This window comes from Pogoniulus pusillus, chromosome 15 (assembly GCF_015220805.1).
Source record: "Pogoniulus pusillus isolate bPogPus1 chromosome 15, bPogPus1.pri, whole genome shotgun sequence".
NCBI lineage: Eukaryota > Metazoa > Chordata > Aves > Piciformes > Lybiidae > Pogoniulus > Pogoniulus pusillus.
The window spans coordinates 23613553-23631019 of record NC_087278.1 but is presented as its reverse complement, the minus strand read 5'-3'; the positions used below and the strand labels follow the sequence as shown (position 1 = coordinate 23631019).

The 17467-nt window shown below is 46.4% G+C and overlaps 1 protein-coding gene across 11 annotated transcripts in view; it reads left to right on the top strand.

Annotated features, from left to right (window-relative positions):
- Positions 1–17467, top strand: part of BICD1 (BICD cargo adaptor 1) — a 239414-nt gene that overhangs the window by 197079 nt on the left and 24868 nt on the right. For 8 of the 11 annotated variants that reach the window (XM_064155772.1, XM_064155771.1, XM_064155775.1 and 5 more), the window contains 2 exons: positions 3899–4050; positions 14693–14900. In XM_064155772.1, the coding sequence (XP_064011842.1) occupies positions 3899–4050; positions 14693–14900 (360 nt within the window). Of the gene's footprint in view, positions 1–3710; positions 3825–3898; positions 4051–14692; positions 15011–15965; positions 16157–17467 lie in introns of those variants that run through there. The other 3 variants (XM_064155782.1, XM_064155783.1, XM_064155779.1) reach the window with 2 other exon arrangements.

Below are 17467 nucleotides of genomic sequence, written 5' to 3'. Positions count from 1 at the left end.
TTTGGATTTGGGTTTTTTCTACTGTGTTTTGCTGATGATTTTGGATTTGGTTTTTTTTTACTGTGTTTTGCTGATGATTTTGGATTTGTTTTTTTTTACTGTGTTTTGCTGATGATTTTGGATTTGGTTTTTTTCTACTGTGTTTTGCTGATGATTTTGGATTTGGTTTTTTTTACTGTGTTTTGATGATGATTTTGGATTTGGTTTTTTTTTAATGTGTTTTGATGATGATTTTGGATTTGGGTTTTTTTTAATGTGTTTTGCTGATGATTTTGGATTTGGGTTTTTTCTTAATGTGCTTTGTTGATGAATTTGGATTTGGTTTTTTTTTAATGTGTTTTGCTGATGATTTTGTATTTGGGTTTTTTTAATGTGTTTTGCTGATGATTGATTTTGGATTTGTTTGTTTGTTTAATGTGTTTTGCTGATGATTTTGGATTTTTTTTAATGTGTTGTGCTGATGATTTTGGATTTGAGATTTTTTTTACTGTGTTTTGCTGATGATTTTGGATTAGGGATTTTTTTTAAATGCGTTTTGATGATTATTTTGGATTTTTTTTTTCTTTTTTAATGTGTTTTGCTGATGATTTTTGATTTGGCATGGGAAACCCAACTGCTAAAGTGGCAGGGAGTTACAAGTGATTAAAGAAATAATCTCAATGCAAACTGATGTGGAAGTGGAGAAGGCATTAGCAGTGAGGGTAAAATCAGGGTAAAAAAAAAGTATTTTTAATGCTGCCATTTCTAACTGCTATTTCCTCAGAAGCAACTGAATAGGGTTTTAGTAGGAGATGCCAACATGGCTTTATGTTATGAGACTTTGTTAGTCTGCATGATATCAAAGCACACAGCAAGGTTGGGAAAAGCTGCATTTGTTTGAATCTATCTCAAAGTGCTTAGTTTTTTCTTAATGTGTTTTGCTGATGATTTTAGATTTGTTTTTTTCTTAATGTGTTTTGCTGATGATTTTGGATTTGGGGTTTTTTTAATGTGTTTTTGGTGATGATTTTGGATTTGGCATGGGAAACCCAACTGTTAAGGTGGCAAGGAGTTAATAGTGATTTAAAAAAAAATCTCAATGCAAACTGATGTGCAAGCAGAGAAGGCATTAGCAGTGAGGGTACAATTAGGAAAAAGAGTATTTTTAATGCTGCCAATTCTAACTGCTATTTCCTCAGAAGCAACTGAATAGGTTTTTAGTAGGAAATACTGACATGGCTTTATGTTATGTTTTATGATCAGCTTCCCTGCCTGGCGAATGTGGAGCAGGCTGTGGATGTAGTCTACCTGGACTTCAGCAAAGCTTTTGACACTGTCTGCCACAACAAGCTCCTGGCAAAGCTGGCAGCATCCTGGCCTGGATCAGGAACAGTGTGGCCAGTAGGACAAGGGAGGTTATTCTGCCTCTGTACTCAGCACTGGTCAGGCCACACCTTGAGTCCTGTGTGCAGTTCTGGGCTCCTTGATTCAAGAGAGATGTTGAGGTGCTGGGACATGTCCAGAGAAGGGCAATGAAGCTGGTGAGGGGTCTGGAACACAAACCCTATGAGGAGAGGATGAGAGATCTGGGGTTGTTTAGCCTGGAGAAGAGGAGGCTCAGGAGTGACCTCATTGCTGTCTATAACTCCCTGAAGGGAGGCTGTAGCCAGGTGGGGTTGGTCTCTTCTCCTAGGCAACCAGCAACAGAAGAAGGGGACACAGTCTCAAGTTGTGCCAGGGGAGGTCTAAGCTGGATGTTAGGAGGAAGTTGTTGGCAGAGAGAGTGATTGGCATTGGAATGGGCTGCCCAGGGAGGTGGTGGAGTCACTGTCCCTGAAGGTGTTCAAGAAAAGCCTGGATGAGGCACTTAGTGCCATGGTCTGGTTGACTGAATAGGACTGGGTGCTAGGTTGGCCTGGATGATCTTTGAGGTCTCTTCCAACCTGGTTGATTCTATGATTTTATGAGTAGTTGTTAGTGAGAAATGTGTTGGGTTTCAGAAATTGGAATCTAAACCAGATTTCCAGCTTTTGGACATTACCATCTTTTGTCATGTTCCCTTGCTGGTTGCTTTGAACTAACGTTCTGCATGTCTCTGCTCTGCTAATGGCTCAAAAATCCACAAGATCAACAGGACAAACTGATTGCCTGTAAGAAATGCTGCAAATTCATGCATAAGTTGGAGTGAAAAAGCAACCACAACCCCCTCTGAGCAAATGTAGAAGGCAACTTTTTTTCCCTTATCTCTCTCAACAGCAGTGTTTTTGAATGACTATGGACTTCAAATACTTTCAAAAGGATACTAAGCTTCATAGGGAAAGTTAAAAGCTCAATTGTTATAAAAATAAGACAAATTTAGCTATCAAAAGACATAGGAGAGGAAATTAAAGAAATTTAATGGATGAAATTGCAAAAGGAAAGAAAAAAATGAGGGAAGCAGCAGGGAAAAAAAGAAGGCAGGAGCAGGGGAAAAAAAGAAGGCAGGAGCAGGGAAAAAAAGAAGGCAGGAGCAGGGAAAAAAAGAAGGCAGGAGCAGGGAAAAAAGAAGGCAGGAGCAGGGAAAAAAGAAGGCAGGAGCAGGGAAAAAAAGAAGGCAGGAGCAGGGAAAAAAAGAAGGCAGGAGCAGGGAAAAAAAAGAAGGCAGGAGCAGGGAAAAAAAGAAGGCAGGAGCAGGGACAAAAAGAAGGCAGGAGCAGGGAAAAAAAGAAGGCAGGAGCAGGGAAAAAAAAGAAGGCAGGAGCAGGGAAAAAAAGAAGGCAGGAGCAGGGAAAAAAAAAAGGAAGGAAAAGGTGATTCCAAAGCCTTACTTTCCTGTTAAGTGAAAATTGTATTCCATATGGGTTGTTTTATTCTTCTTCTTTTGGTAGTGGTTAAATCTGCCAAAATAATGGTGGTTTGCACAACAGTAGGCATTGCCAGTGCCAGCCATCAGTTCCTGGCAGTCTTGTCCCACAAGGAAAGCCTCAGCTGGCAGGAAGCATGATGTGAAACACATTAGTTCCCACTTTGGCTGCAGAGGTCGAGTCTCACACGCTATGTGTCCTGTCTGCAAAGTGATCATGGGACACATCTGATTGTTTATTGCAGCTCAGACAACATGGTAGCAGCTCCTTAAGTTGTACTAACATACAGCTGCCCAGTTTTGCAGAGACAATTGAGGTGTCAAGTTATTGCCAGTGCATTGACATTCGCTTTAGCCTTCCAACTGCTTGCTTCTTTCCTGGTTTCACACAGTAGAATCTAAAACATTAACAGGTTCAAGTGCAGTGGGGCTGTGCTAGTTTGAAGCTAGCTAGAATGTTTTGGTGAGAAGGACTAGATTACAGGCTGTGAAAAGGGAAGCAGAATGATGTCTACTTCACTCACAGGCTTGCTGAGAGACACAGGAACAGGAGTCCAAACATAGATAAGTCACTTCTGCTGGGGAGCTTGGAGCTGCACTTTTTTTTCTCTCTCTAGCCTCTCTGCTGTCTCTCTGACTAATCCACTTTGCTTCCTAACCCCCTGGCCAAACCTCCATTCTTCCTTGGGACTGGGGTAAGGTTGAGAGGGGTGGGAGAAGGTGGAAGGGCAGTTGGGAGCCCCTCCTGGGGACTCAGGTTTCTGGCAGGGCTGTTGTGTTTCTGTATTACCTTTTACCTTGTATATTTCTGTCTATAACTCTATATGCTGTAAATATCTGCTTGTACATTGAGCTAAGCTGTAAATATAAGCCTCATTCACATTTCCAGAGCCAGCTGAGTCTGGATGATTTCCAAAGAGTGGTGGAGTGAGGAACACCCAAACCATCATGGGGGCTCAGGTCTAACTTCTTTCCCTGTGTGAATGAAGAAAGAAATCAAAAGGAAACTCAAACATAGCATCTTAGCTATTGTCAGATATCTGTCTTATAAGCACATATCCTTGTTTGTGTTTTCAGACAGCTGAAGTGGCACTAGCCAATTTGAAGAATAAATATGAAAATGAAAAAGCAATGGTGACTGAAACCATGACCAAACTACGGAATGAGTTAAAGGCTTTGAAGGAAGATGCAGCAACCTTCTCATCCTTGAGAGCAATGTTTGCAACCAGGTAAGGGAAATGGTTTCACTGTCTGGCTCAGCACAGTACAAGGTGTGGGCTAAAGGAGAACAGACTTGGCTGTGAATGTTGGGCTCTTAAGAGAAGAGCCAGAAATTATTTTCTACAAGGTCAGAGGTTTGCTAGATGAAGGTAAATGAGTATTAGACTGCACTCTGTGCAAAACCTGCAAGCTTTCAAGTGCTACTCAGCTGCATGTCCTGGACTACAAAGCTGAAGAACAGCAGTGTCAATACAACCTTGAGGAAAGTGTTATGAATGCCAGTGTATTCTCCAATAGATTTGCATTTAGAGAGCTTTTTGAAGTAGAAATCAAACAGTAGATTAATGTGTCTTGTTTTCACATTCAGAAGTATGCAGCAATTCAGCAATGTAAAGCTGTTGTATGGTTAATGATGATCATAGAATCAACCAGGTTGGAAGAGACCTCCAACATCATCCAGTTCAACCTAGCACCCAGCCCTATTCAGTCAACTAGACCATGGCACTAAGTGCCTCATCCAGGCTTTTCTTGAACACCTCCAGGGACAGTGACACCACCACCTCCCTGGGCAGCCCATTCCAAGCCAAATCACTCTCTTTGCCAACAACTTCCTCCTGACATCCAGCCTAGACCTCCCCTGGCACAACTTGAGACTGTGTCCCCTTGTTCTATTGCTGGTTGCCTGGGAGAAGAGACCAACCCCCACCTGGCTACAGCCTCCCTTCAGGTAGTTGTAGACAGCAATGAGGTCACCTCTGGGCTTTCTCTTCTGCAGGCTGCACACCCCCAGCTCCCTCAGCCTCTCCTCACAGGGCTCTGTTCTAGGCCCCTCACTGTTCCATTCTCTGGACACATTCCAGCACCTCAACATCTCTCTTGAATCAAGGAGCCCAGAACTGGACACAGCACCCAAGGTGTGGCCTGACCAGTGATGAGTACAGGGGAAGAATAACCTCCCTTGTCCTGCTGGCCACACTGTTTCTGATCCAGGCCAGGATGCCATTGGCTCTCTTGGCCACCTGGGCACACTGCTGGCTCATCTTCAGCTACTCTCTACCAGCACCCCCAGGTCCCTTTCCTCCTGGCTGCTCTCAGCCACTCTGTCCCCAGCCTGTAGCACAGCTTGGTGTTGTTGTGGCCAAGGTGCAGAACCCTGCACTTAGCCTTGTTCAATCTCATCCCATTGGCCTCTGCCCACCCATCCAGCCTGTCTAGCTCCCTCTGCAGGGCTCTCCTACCTTCCAACAGATCAACACCTGCTCCTAGCTTGGTGTCGTCCGCAAACTTACTGATGCTGGACTCAATCCCCTCATCCCAATCATCAATAAAGATGTAGAACAGGACTGTGCCCAGCACTGATCATTGGGCAACCCCACTAGTGACAGCTGCCAACTGGCTGTGTCACCATGATCTTTGCAATCTCATCTTTTCATTATCATAAGATTTTTTTACCCCTGGTAAAATCTATTTCATCAACCAGCCTATGCTGTAATCCAGCAGTAGTAATTCTGAGGCCACCACAGTTTCCCCCTCCAGCCTGAAGGCTTATTTTCTCTTGCTGTGATAGCTGATTTATTATCTTCTCCTTCACATGAGCAAAGTTTCACTTATCTTCTGTAACACAGTTCCTCCTGGCAGGACAGCAATTAATCAACTCTCATGTTTCTTCCTCCCGTACCTTCTTCAGAAGGGCTTTTTGTTTAGCTGCTTTTTAAAAGATTACCTAAACTCTGTTTATTTATCCCTTTTTTTAAGAGATCCAATGTTTTCATCCATGAAGTCTCAATCCTGAAATTAAGGAAGGCAATGAGTATCTTCAGGAAATTATTCTGCTCTATTGAGGCTTTTTTCCCCGCTAGGTCGAGCACAATGCATATGTTTTGCTTGTGCTTTAGTCCATAAGTGGTAAGATGTGTTCATGCCTCACATCAACATCTCTTCAGTGCTCCCTGTGGTATAAATATGGGTGCTATCTCACCTCTTCCAGGCTGCTGAGGACTTCTGTGGGTTAGTGAGAGTGGCAGCAGAAGCCAGGAGAGAGGAAAGGGAACATTTCCATGCCATGACAGAGGTGCTGTGTACAAATCCATCATAGATTCATCATCAGAAGAATTCCTTAATGGAAATGAAGAATCAACTCAGCAGATGGTGTGAACCAGGGTAGCTCCATTGATATCATAGAATCAACCAGGTTGGAAGAGACCTTCAAGATCATCCAGTTCAACCTAGCACCCAGCCCTGGCCAGTCAACAAGACCATGGCACTAAGTGCCTCATCCAGGCTTTGCTTCAACACCTCCAGGGATGATGACTCCACCACCTCCCTGGGCAGCTCATTCCAATGCCAATCACTCTCTCTGACAACAGCTTCCTCCTAACATCCAGCCTAGACCTCCCCTGGCACAACTTGAGACTGTGTCCCCTTGTTCTGCTGCTGCTTGCCTGGCAGCAGAGCCCAACCCCACCTGGCTACAGCCTCTCTTCAGGTAGCTGTAGACAGCAATGAGGTCACCCCTGAGCCCCCTCCTCTCCAGGCCAAACAACCCCAGCTCTATCAGGGCCACATTCCAGGCCCCTCACCAGCTTCATTTCCCCTCCCCAGACACACTCCAGTACCTCAACATCTCTCTTGAATTGAGGAGCCCAGAACTGGACACAGCACTCAAGGTGTGGCCTAAGCAGTGTTGAGTACAGGGGCAGAATAACCTCCCTTGTCCTACTGGCCACACTGTTCCTGATCCAGGCCAGGATGCCATTGGCTCTCTTGGCCACCTGGGCACACTGCTGCCTCATCTTCAGCTACTCTCTACCAGCATTCTTTAGCATCTAGAAGATTGTTGTGAAGAAAGGAAAGTTGTATTGGTGTATCAGAAATGCATGTGTCCATCTTCATGTGAAAGCTCATTACTCTAGGAGGCACATGAGTGTACTAACTCTGCAAGAGTACCTGGGAGGCTATTTACTCAGAGGAGAGGAGTGGCACCATAAACATAAATCAAGCAACAGTTTGGCATGGGTTGCCCAGAAAGGTGGTGGAAGCTCCATCCCTGGAGGTCCTTAAGGTCAGGGTGGACAGGGCTCTGAGAAATGTGATCTAGTATGAGGTGTCCCTGTCCATGGCAGGGAGGGGTGGAACTAGATGATCCTTGAGGTGTCTTACAGCCCTGATGATTCTATGGAGCATAAATCATCACCCTGTGAGGTAAAACAAGTTTGCAAAAGATTAGAAGTTGTTGCTACAGGGAATGTCAGGTTGCTGGTGTACTAAGTTCTGTTTACCCTGTTTGGCATCCTCATTGCACACCTCTGTTAAGTTTCAGGTTGGTGGGAGACAGCAGTGTCTCTTCTGTGAGAATTAAATGATGCCATTTGTTTAGGTGCTTCTCTAGGTGTCTTTTATGTAGGATACAATCAAGCTTCTGCTTCACTTCTAGGAACTGTAAGGGGAATCTGGGTGTCTTGCTGAGTTAGAGATATCCACTTTGTAAAGGTCTAATGTTAGAAGAGGTAAAGCACACCCAAAGCTGCCACTGTTCATAGACTCCATGCAGTAATGATTAAACATGCAGTTCATGGCCTATGGAATATGTCCCTGCCCTGAAGATTTGCTCAGTATTTTCTGAGCACAGTCAGAAAAATTTATTCACTGCAAGGTCTTGCACATTAGTGTGATCCTATAGATTTCTGTCATGAAATATCCCTTTTCTTTCCTTACCCAGAAATATAATGACCTGTATAATTGAATCAATCTTCCTAAATGTTCAAATCATTGACTCACTCTGAATAGTCCATTTGGAATAGCATTTAAGTTACAGATTGCTGATATGCTATAGATGTCTATTGAAGATTCTTCCCCTCTGCTCTGGTCAGACCCAACCTGGACAACTGCATCCAGTTCTGGAGCCTCCATTACAGGAGGGATGTGGAAATGCTGGAGCATGTCCAGAGAAGGGCCACAAGGATGCTCAGAGGGCTCTGCTATGAGGACAGACTGAAAGAGTTGGGGCTGTTCAGTCTGCAGCAGAGGAGGCTCCCAGGTGACCTTCTTGTGGCCTTCTGAAGGAGGCCTAAAAAAAGCTGGGGAGGGACTTTTCAGGCTCTCAGAGAGTGACAGGACTGGGGGGAATGGAGCAAAACTGGAGATGGGGAGATTGAGAGTGGACATGAGAAGGAAGTTGCTCAGCATGAGAGTGGTGAGAGCCTGGAAAGGGTTGCCCAGGGAGGTAGTTGAGGCCTCATCCCTGGAGGTGTTTAAGGTGTTTAAGGCTGAGGCTCTGGGCAGCCTGATCTAGGGTAGGGTGTCTCTGCTTATGGCAGGGGGGCTGGAACTGGCTGATCCTTGTGGTCCCTTCCAACCCTTACTGATTCTGTGATTCTATGAAGAAATCTGTTACAAGGCTCTAAGATTCTCCATGCAACAACATTAGAAGCAAAATCAACCTTCAGCATGAAAAAAGCAACAGTTTAGTCTCCTGTTGAATAAAACAGTGGTTTCCATGGTTATCCTGCATCACATGCTACTTGCTCCTGAGCTTGTACTGCAGAGAGAATATGTCTCTAATAGCAGAGTTATATTACAGATCTGAAAATTGTCTGACAGTGCTGTTTGATAGAGAAGTATCCTTTTATCTTTCCTTACTCATCTTTTTCTCTTCATTTGGCCTGCAAATGGATGTGCATTTTGGTGCTGAAGCATATGGTTTCTTCCTGAAATGCACTGAAGGTCATACCACCATGCAAGGGGAGCACAGCACACCTGTTTCTGGTCTCAGCAGCAAGTCAACACTTTTCTCCAAAGGTCTCATTTGCAGAAAGCAGGAACCATCCTTTTCCTATATTACACATGCACACACACCCCTCTGACTCCAATGCTTGTGCTTCTTCAAGTTCACTAAGGTCTTTCGTCATTTCTGGGGGCAGATGTGGCTGGGTTGGCGGGCAGAAGGGCTCTGCAGCGGGACCTTGACTGCCTGGACAGATGGGCAGAGTCCAATGGGATGGGGTTCAATAGCTCCAAGTGCAGGGTGCTGCACTTTGGCCACAACAACCCCATGCAGAGATACAGGCTGAGGTGGGAGTGGCTGGAGAGCAGCCAGACAGAGAGGGATCTGGGGGTGCTGATTGATACCCACCTGAACATGAGCCAGCAGTGTGGCCAAGAGAGCCAGTGGCATCCTGGCCTGCATCAGGAATGGTGTGGCCAGCAGGAGCAGGGAGGTCATTCTGCCCCTGTACTCTGCCCTGGTTAGACCACACCTTGAGTACTGTGTTCAGCTCTGGGCCCCCCAGTTTAGGAGGGACATTGAGATGCTTGAGCGTGTCCAGAGAAGGGCGACGAGGCTGGGGAGAGGCCTTGAGCACAGCCCTATGAGGAGAGGCTGAGGGAGCTGGGATTGGTTAGCCTGGAGAAGAGGAGGCTCAGGGGTGACCTTATTGCTGTCTACAACTACCTGAAGGGAGGCTGTAGCCAGGTGGGGTTGGTCTCTTCTCTCAGGAAACCGGCAACAGAACAAGGGGACACAGTCTGGAGTTGTGCCAGGGGAGGTCTAGGCTGGATATTAGGAGGAAGTTGTTGTCAGAGAGAGTGATTGGCATTGGAATGGGCTGCCCGGGGAGGTGGTGGAATCGCCATCCCTGGGGGTGTGCAAGAAAAGCCTGGATGAGGCACTTAGTGCCATGGTCTGGTTGATTGGATAGGGCTGGGTGCTAGGTTGGACTGGATGATGTTGGAGGTATCTTCCAACCTGCTTGATTGTATATAAGCTTCTTGAAGCAGGTTATACTCTGTGTCTACCTGCTTTCATCCAAAGACAAGAGAAATGAGAAATAGGTGAAGCCTTGACTTTAGCTCTGACAACACATCCACCAGCAGAGAGCAAGATTACAGTGCATTGTATTTAATGATCACTTGCAGCTTACACCTGTCCTGAGGGAATGGAGAAGCTTGGCTCTGACTCAGGATGATGTAATCTAACTTTTGTTATTCACTACTGTTTGAGCACTTCTGAAACATTTGTTCAGTGAGCTGCTGCTTCCTGGAGCCCTGCCTGGTCCACAATGATCTGGGCTGTGCCTGAAGCCATCTGTCTCAGGAGCCTTTAACCTTTTTCCTTTCCTGGTATGCTGTGAAACTTCATGAAAGTTTATGCAATGTGTGAGCTAAAGGGCAATATGGATGTGTGTAATGCTTTTTGTCTTTTTTAACTGGAAACGTTTCTTTTCACCCCACACATCCCAGCAGTGTGCCCAGGTGGCCAAAAGAGCCAATGGCATCCTGGCCTGCATCAGGAACAGTGTGGCCAGCAGGACAAGGGAGGTTATTCTGCCCCTGTATTCAACACTGGTCAGGCCACACCTTGAGTGCTGTGTCCAGTTCTGGGCTCCTCAATTCAAGAGAGATGTTGGGGTAGTGGAGTGTGTCCTGGGAGGGGCAATGAAGCTGGTGAGAGGCCTGGAATGTGTCTCTGCGGGGAGAGGCTGAGGGAGCTGGGGTTGTTTGGCCTGCAGAAGAGGAGGCTCAGGGCAGACCTCATTGCTGTCTACAACTACCTGAAGGGAGGCTGTAGCCAGGTGAGGTTGGTCTCTTCTGCCAGGCAACCAGCAACAGAACAAGGGGACACAGTCTCAAGTTGTGCCAGGGGAGGTCTAGGCTGGATGTTAGGAGGAAGTTGTTGGCAGAGAGAGTGATTGGCATTGGAATGGGCTGCCCAGGGAGGTGGTGGAGTCACCGTCCCTGGAGGTGTTGAAGACCAGCTTGGCTGAGGCACTTGGACTGGATGATCTTGGAGGTCTCTTCCAACCTGGATGATTCTATGATTCTTTTATGCAGCAGAGAGTATTTCAATGAAGGGAAATGCCATGGCTGCAGACAGCAGCTGCCTCCCACTGCCTGAAATAACCTTCACTGCTGCAGACTTCATGGAGATCTGAGGCTATTAACTCAGCAGTTTCTAAAGTTAATTATGGCCTTTACTTGACTGATGTAGTTTTAATCTTTCTGAACACTTTTTCTCAAACCCAATAAAAGTAAAAATGCTTGAGCAACAAAACAGAGTGACAATGGACCATGTGTCTGTGAAGAATAATAGGAAGCTGTGAGTCGTGGTGCAGGTCAGATGACTGGAACTGCTCGAACACTGTGGTGAACTGCCAAGAATGTGGGGTTGCTATTGCAGGGTAGCATCTACACAGGGTGTAGAATTAATCAGAGCAGTTGGAAAATGCTGTGTGAATGAGATTGGATTTGTCTCAAGGATGAAGCCAAATAACAGAATCTATTATATCCAGGTCTCCTAGGGACAGCTTGTTACAGTTTATAGCAGATAATGAAAGGCAAATTTATCTAAGAGTGCTTTAGTAATATAGAATCACAGAATGGTCCAGGTTGGAAGGGACCTGAAGGATCATCCAGCTCCAACCCCCTGCTGTAGACAGGGACACCTCCCACTAGAGCAGGTTGCTCAAGGCCTCATCCAACCTGGCCTTAAACACCTCCAGGAAGGAAGCAGCCACAGCCTCCCTGGGCAACCTGTGCCAGTGTCTCACCACCCTTACTGTTAAGAACTTCCTCCTAACATCTAGTCTAAATTTCCCTCTTCCAGTTTAAACCCATTACCCCTTGTCCTGTCATTACAAGACCTTGTCAATAGTCCCTCCCCAGCCTTCCTGTAGCCCCCTTCAGATACTGGAAGGCCACTATAAGGTCTCCTCGAATCCTTCTCTTCTCCAGGCTGAGGAGCCCCAGCTCTTGTAGCCTGTCCTCATAGCAGAGCTTCTCCAGCCCTCTGATCATCTTCGTGGCCCTCCTCTGGACTCATTCCAACAGTTCCATGTCCCTCTTGTGTTGGGGCTCCAGAACTGCACACAGAACTCCAGGTGAGGTCTGATGAGAGCAGAGTAAAGGGAGTGAATCCCCTCCCTTGCCCTCCTGGCCACGCTGCTCTTGCTGCAGCCCAGCACAGGGTTGCTGTCTGGGCTGCACTCACACTGCAGGCTCCTGTTGAGCTTTTCATCAACCCAGAACCCCAGGTCCTTTTCCTCAGGGCTGCTCTCAGCCATTCCCCATTCCCCACCCAGCCTGTTTCTGTGCTTGTGATAGCGCTGACCCAGATGCAGGACCTTACACTTGGCCTTGTTGAAGGTCATGAGGTTGGCCTGGGCCCTCCTCTCCAGCCTGTCCAGGTCCCTCTGGATAGCATCCCTGCCCTCTAGCAAGTCAAGTGTGCCACACAGCTTGGTGTCATCTGCAAACCTGCTGAGGGTACACTCAATTCCTCTGTCCATATCACTGACGAAGATGTTAACCAGCACTGGTTCCAGCACTGACCCCTGAGGGACCCCACTTGTCACCTTCATGGAGCTTGGTTGGGTTTTTTACTTTAGAGTGCTCAGTTTTATCAGTTTAAAATGCAGATATCTAAATACCAAGAACACAGCCTAAGGCCTGGGGAAAATCAATATTCTTCCAACTGGGCTGCCCAGGGAGGTGGTGGAGTCACCGTCCCTGGAGGTGTTCGAAAAAAGACTGAATGAGGCACTTGGTGCCATGGTCTGGTTGACTGGACAGGGCTGGGTGCTAGGTTGGCCTGGATGATCTTGGAGGTCTCTTCCAACCTGGTTGATTCTATGATTCAAACCCAAAACTGGCTTATTGGCATACTAAAACAAAGCAGCCAATTTCTCTATTGCCACTGTGCTACAGAGGTGGTAGGTGTTAGTTTATTGAAGTTTTCAACAGAAAATACGTTTGGAAAACAAGGGCAACAAAGCTGGTGAGGGGCCTGGAGCACAAATCCTATGAGGATAGGTTGAGGGAGCTGGGCCTGTTTAGCCTGGAGAAGAGGAGGCTCAGGGGTGATCTTATTACTGTCTACAACTACCTGAAGGGACATTGTAGCCAGGTGGGGGGTGGCCTCTTCTCCCAGGCAACCAGCAATAGAACAAGGGGACACAGTCTCAAGTTGTGCCAGGTAGGTCTAGGCTGGATGTTAGGAAGAAGTTCTTCACAGAGAGAGTGATTGGCATTGGAATGGGCTGCCCAGGGAGGTGGTGGAGGCACCGTCCCTGGGGGTCTTCAAGAAAAGCCTGGATGAGGCACTTAGTGCCATGGTCTGGTTGATTGGTTAGGGCTGGGTGCTAGGTTGGACTGGATGATCTTGGAGGTCTCTTCCAACCTGGTTGATTCTATGATTCTAGGCAGAGAAGAAAACTGGACAGAATAAGAGAAATGGATGCAGGAGTCTTTGAAACTCTGCTAACAGACTTTACAGTAATTCCTATTTTGAATGAGTTAATCTTCAGGATCCTGATTTTATTGTAACGTCTCTGTCAAAGAAACTGGCTCAGGCTTCGACAGGCATCTCACGACTCGGAGCAGAAATAGGTGTGCATGTTGGCTTTAAGCCAACCAAGGCTCCAGATATATCCCTCTTCCTCACGGCACAGAGATGCTCATGTTTATTAAGATCCTGTAGAAGAAAGATAATATTGAAGCTGTAGATATAACTACATCATGTTTTTTGGGTAATATTTTGCTGAGGTGGATAGTACTCTGTATCAGGAACAGTGTGGCCAGTAGGACAAGGGAGGTTATTCTGCCCCTGTACTCAGCACTGCTCAGGCCACACCTTGAGTGCTGTGTCCAGTTCTGGGCTCCTCAATTCAAGAGGGATTTTGAGGTGCTGGAAAGTGTCCAGAGAAGGGCGACAAAGCTGGTGAGAGGCCTGGAACATGTCTCTGCGGGGAGAGGCTGAGGGAGCTGGGGTTGTTTAGCCTGCAGAAGAGGAGGCTCAGGGGGGACCTCATTGCTGTCTACAACTACCTGAAGGGAGGCTGTAGCCAGGTGGGGTTGGTCTCTTCTCCCAGGCAACCAGCAACAGAACAAGGGGACACAGTCTCAAGTTGTGCTGGGGGAGGTCTAGGCTGGATGTTAGGAGGAAGTTGTTGGCAGAGAGAGTGATTGGCATTGGAATGGGCTGCCCAGGGAGGTGGTGGAGTCACCATCCCTGAAAGTGTTCGACAAAAGACTGTATGAAGCACTTAGTGCCATGGTCTAAATGACAGCCCAGGGCTGGGTGCTAGGTTGGACTGGATGATGTTGGAGGTCTCTTCCAAGCTGTTTGATTCTATGATTTTACTGTCTGTGGAAAATACTACTATCTAGTTGGTAGACATTCTTAACCATGATGAGCTACTGTCAGAACCAGCACCCAAATTTTTCATTTGTGGTCTAACCTGGAGGTAATCCCAAGCCTCCCCTCCAATTGCTTATTATCTGCACTTAGAATCCTATTGTCTGATATCACAGGTTCTCCTCCTCACTAAAAAGTGTTGGCATTCAGATCCATGCCCAAACTTATTCAAATTGGGAATGAAAACATTCAGGTGGTCTGCTTCCAGCAAAACCTTGGATCTGAATCTCCCCCTGCAAATGCAGCCCAGGAATGTGGGCCATCAGTAGTGTAGGTTCTTGGGCTGGTTCCCCTGGAGGCACCGTCCCTGGGGGTCTTCAAGAAAAGACAGGATGAGGCACTTGGTGCCATGGTCTGGTTGACTGGATAGGGCTGGGGGATAGGTTGGACTGGATGATCTTGGAGGTCTCTTCCAACCTGGTTGATTCTATGATTCTATGACATCTGCTTTGCCTCCCCAGGTGTGATGAGTACGTGACGCAGCTGGATGAGATGCAAAGGCAGCTGGCAGCTGCGGAGGATGAGAAGAAGACGCTGAACTCTCTGTTGCGCATGGCTATCCAGCAAAAACTTGCCCTCACCCAGCGCCTGGAGGATTTAGAGTTTGACCACGAGCAGTCCCGACGCAGCAAAGGCAAGCTGGGAAAGAGCAAGATCGGCAGCCCTAAAGTAAGTGAGGAGGCATCAGCCACCGTGCCAAGCATAGACACTTTCCTCCTGCATAGTCAGGGCCCACAGCAGCCAAACTTACTGGTCAGCAGTGGCACTCAGAGGAAAAGGTATGCATGCAGTGATCTGCACAGTACAGTGCAGAGGCCAGACTTTCATTAAAGTTGTTCACTGAATTGTGATAATTTAGCATTATTCTTTTATTCCTATTTTATCTGGGGAGAAGGAGGTGGGGAGGATACAAACATGAAATTCAAAGCCTGGCAATGTGTGGTTCAGATCCACCCACTCGCTGTGTTATTTTCTTCTCCTTAATGTGTTTTGAACTCTGTTCTGTCTGTGTCTCGCTGCATTTTGTATGTCTTTAATATCAGTGTGACTGTGTTTGCTTTAACAAGTTTTCCTTAAGGTTTTCCACAGTGAGCATCTGAAACAGGGAAGGATTGTGCCCTAATCAGCATTTCAGCGCTTAACACAAAAGAAACTGCATCTCTTTGTTAAGCTCTGGTGCTCACTTGTTCTTCATTGGTGGAAAAAGAATATGGATGTGTTCACTCAGATCCATTTTTCTACATGAGAGCAAGCAAAGTCTTGAAGGGGTGCAGCTGCCATTCGTAACCTAATGCAAATACTTAGCTGCTCGAGCACTGAGTTCTCATCTTGTCTTGTGGCTGCGCTGCCAAAGCTCTATAGGTGTGGGGATCTCAATAGTTCCAAAGATGAAGAGGACTCTCTGTTAAAGAAATTCAAGATAATCACTCTCTTTTTTTCTTGTGTGCTTTGGTCACAATGCAAAACCAAGAAAGCATTCAGGGAGCCTTGTACATGTCAGCTGTAGGATGCTGAGATGTAATTCTAACTCCTCTCTGCCTCCCCTAATATGAAGCAGGATTTCTAATGCAGGCGAGGTGCCATGCTGTGGAAATGGTGTGGGGTGGCAACACTAGCTTTTTTTTTTGACCTGTTAAGCAAATTAACCTGATGTTGTCATTCATGAGGCTTTGAAAGGTAATTAAAGTAAAACTCTTTTGTTTCCATATGTATTTTTCTTGGATCTCCTGCAAGACTATTCTCACCTTCCCTTTGTGATCAGAGCCATCCCAGGACTTCAGGGACCTACCTCCAGAAATTATTAAGAGCCCCCCCTCATCCTGCCTCCACAGAGTCATATCTTCTGAGGGGCCCCCCCTCCATGAGTGAATTCATCCATGGGCACCGTCTCAGCAAGGAAAAAAGGTTAACCGTGGCCATACCAGGTAAACATTTTTTCCTTGGGTGCATGTGGTGCTCAGTGGTTAGCAGAGTGGGAGACCTTCCCAGCACTGCAGATGCAATCTAATTTGGGTCTCTTCTTGAAGCCTGAAAAGCAAAATGTCTCCTCCTATGTCACCTGTGGCAGGAGATGGCATTCTGCCAACAGCAGCCCAAACTAGTTCCAGATGCAATGGGGAAGGTCCAGCTGTGGTAGAGATGGATGCAGTGCTGCTGACATCCACAGAGGCTGCACCCCTGTGCCTGGGTGGTGCTTACTCTGCTAAGTGTAGGTGTTGGTAGTTCCCATGGAAAGCACAAACTGTCAGAGGAGTCAGAAGAGTGAGGTCAAGTGAGGGAATGATTGGTAGTGTGCAGAAGCCTACACAGCATCTGGCTTATGCTCACCTTGAAGCCTTCAGTCAGGCTCACAGAAGATTTAGTTCATATACATTGAGTCATGAAGTTTATCTTTGCAGGAAGCTTTTGCTCTTCATTGCCTGCCAAAATGTAGTATCTGCTTGAGACAAGGTATAGAAAGGAAGTGCAATCTGGAATGCCAGTTCAAAGGTTGTGACATCTCTCTTCTCCTGGCAGACAAGATAATAATTCCTTTTGTTCTGTGCTTGAGTGGAATCTTTGGCCTTTCAATCTGCCTACTCTTTTCTGGTCGTACATCTTTTAATTCTTTGCTTTGAAATTTGTTACAGACAAAAAGCAGAAGTAAAAAATACCAAAGCTAAACCCCATAAAGTGGTTCCTCCTCAAAGAGATGCTCAGCAATACCCTTTGGTGTTGCATCTCTCACTCAGTGCCAGCAATATCACAGCCACCCTTGAGCAGTGCCATGCAACTAACACCCCCTCAGAGGACAAGTGGAAAAGTGCAGTCTAAATAAGATATTTGCCTAACAAGTAAATAAATCTGAGAGCTGACTCCTGGAAATTAAGATGTAGGGAGGGGGAAAGAAGCAGATTTTTAAATGTGTGAAGTAAATGATCCTGCTCTTTCAGCAATCTCCTTCTATTCTGCTGACCAAAGAAGGCCACAGGCCTGTATTCTACCCCATTGACAGCAATCTCCTTCCTAAACACCAGCAGTGTCTCTTGGAATCTTTCCTTTTCAGTCTATAACACTACAATGATGATTTTCTTTCTTGTGGACACTTCATATCTCTTTAGGGAACAGGACTTTGCATTTTCTGTGCAGCCAAATTTCCCAGTTTGGAAATGTGAAGATGTAGACCCCCAAAATGGCAACCTTCTAACATAGAGTTTACAAGAGTTTTCCAATTGTAACTGGAGTTCTACTTCCCA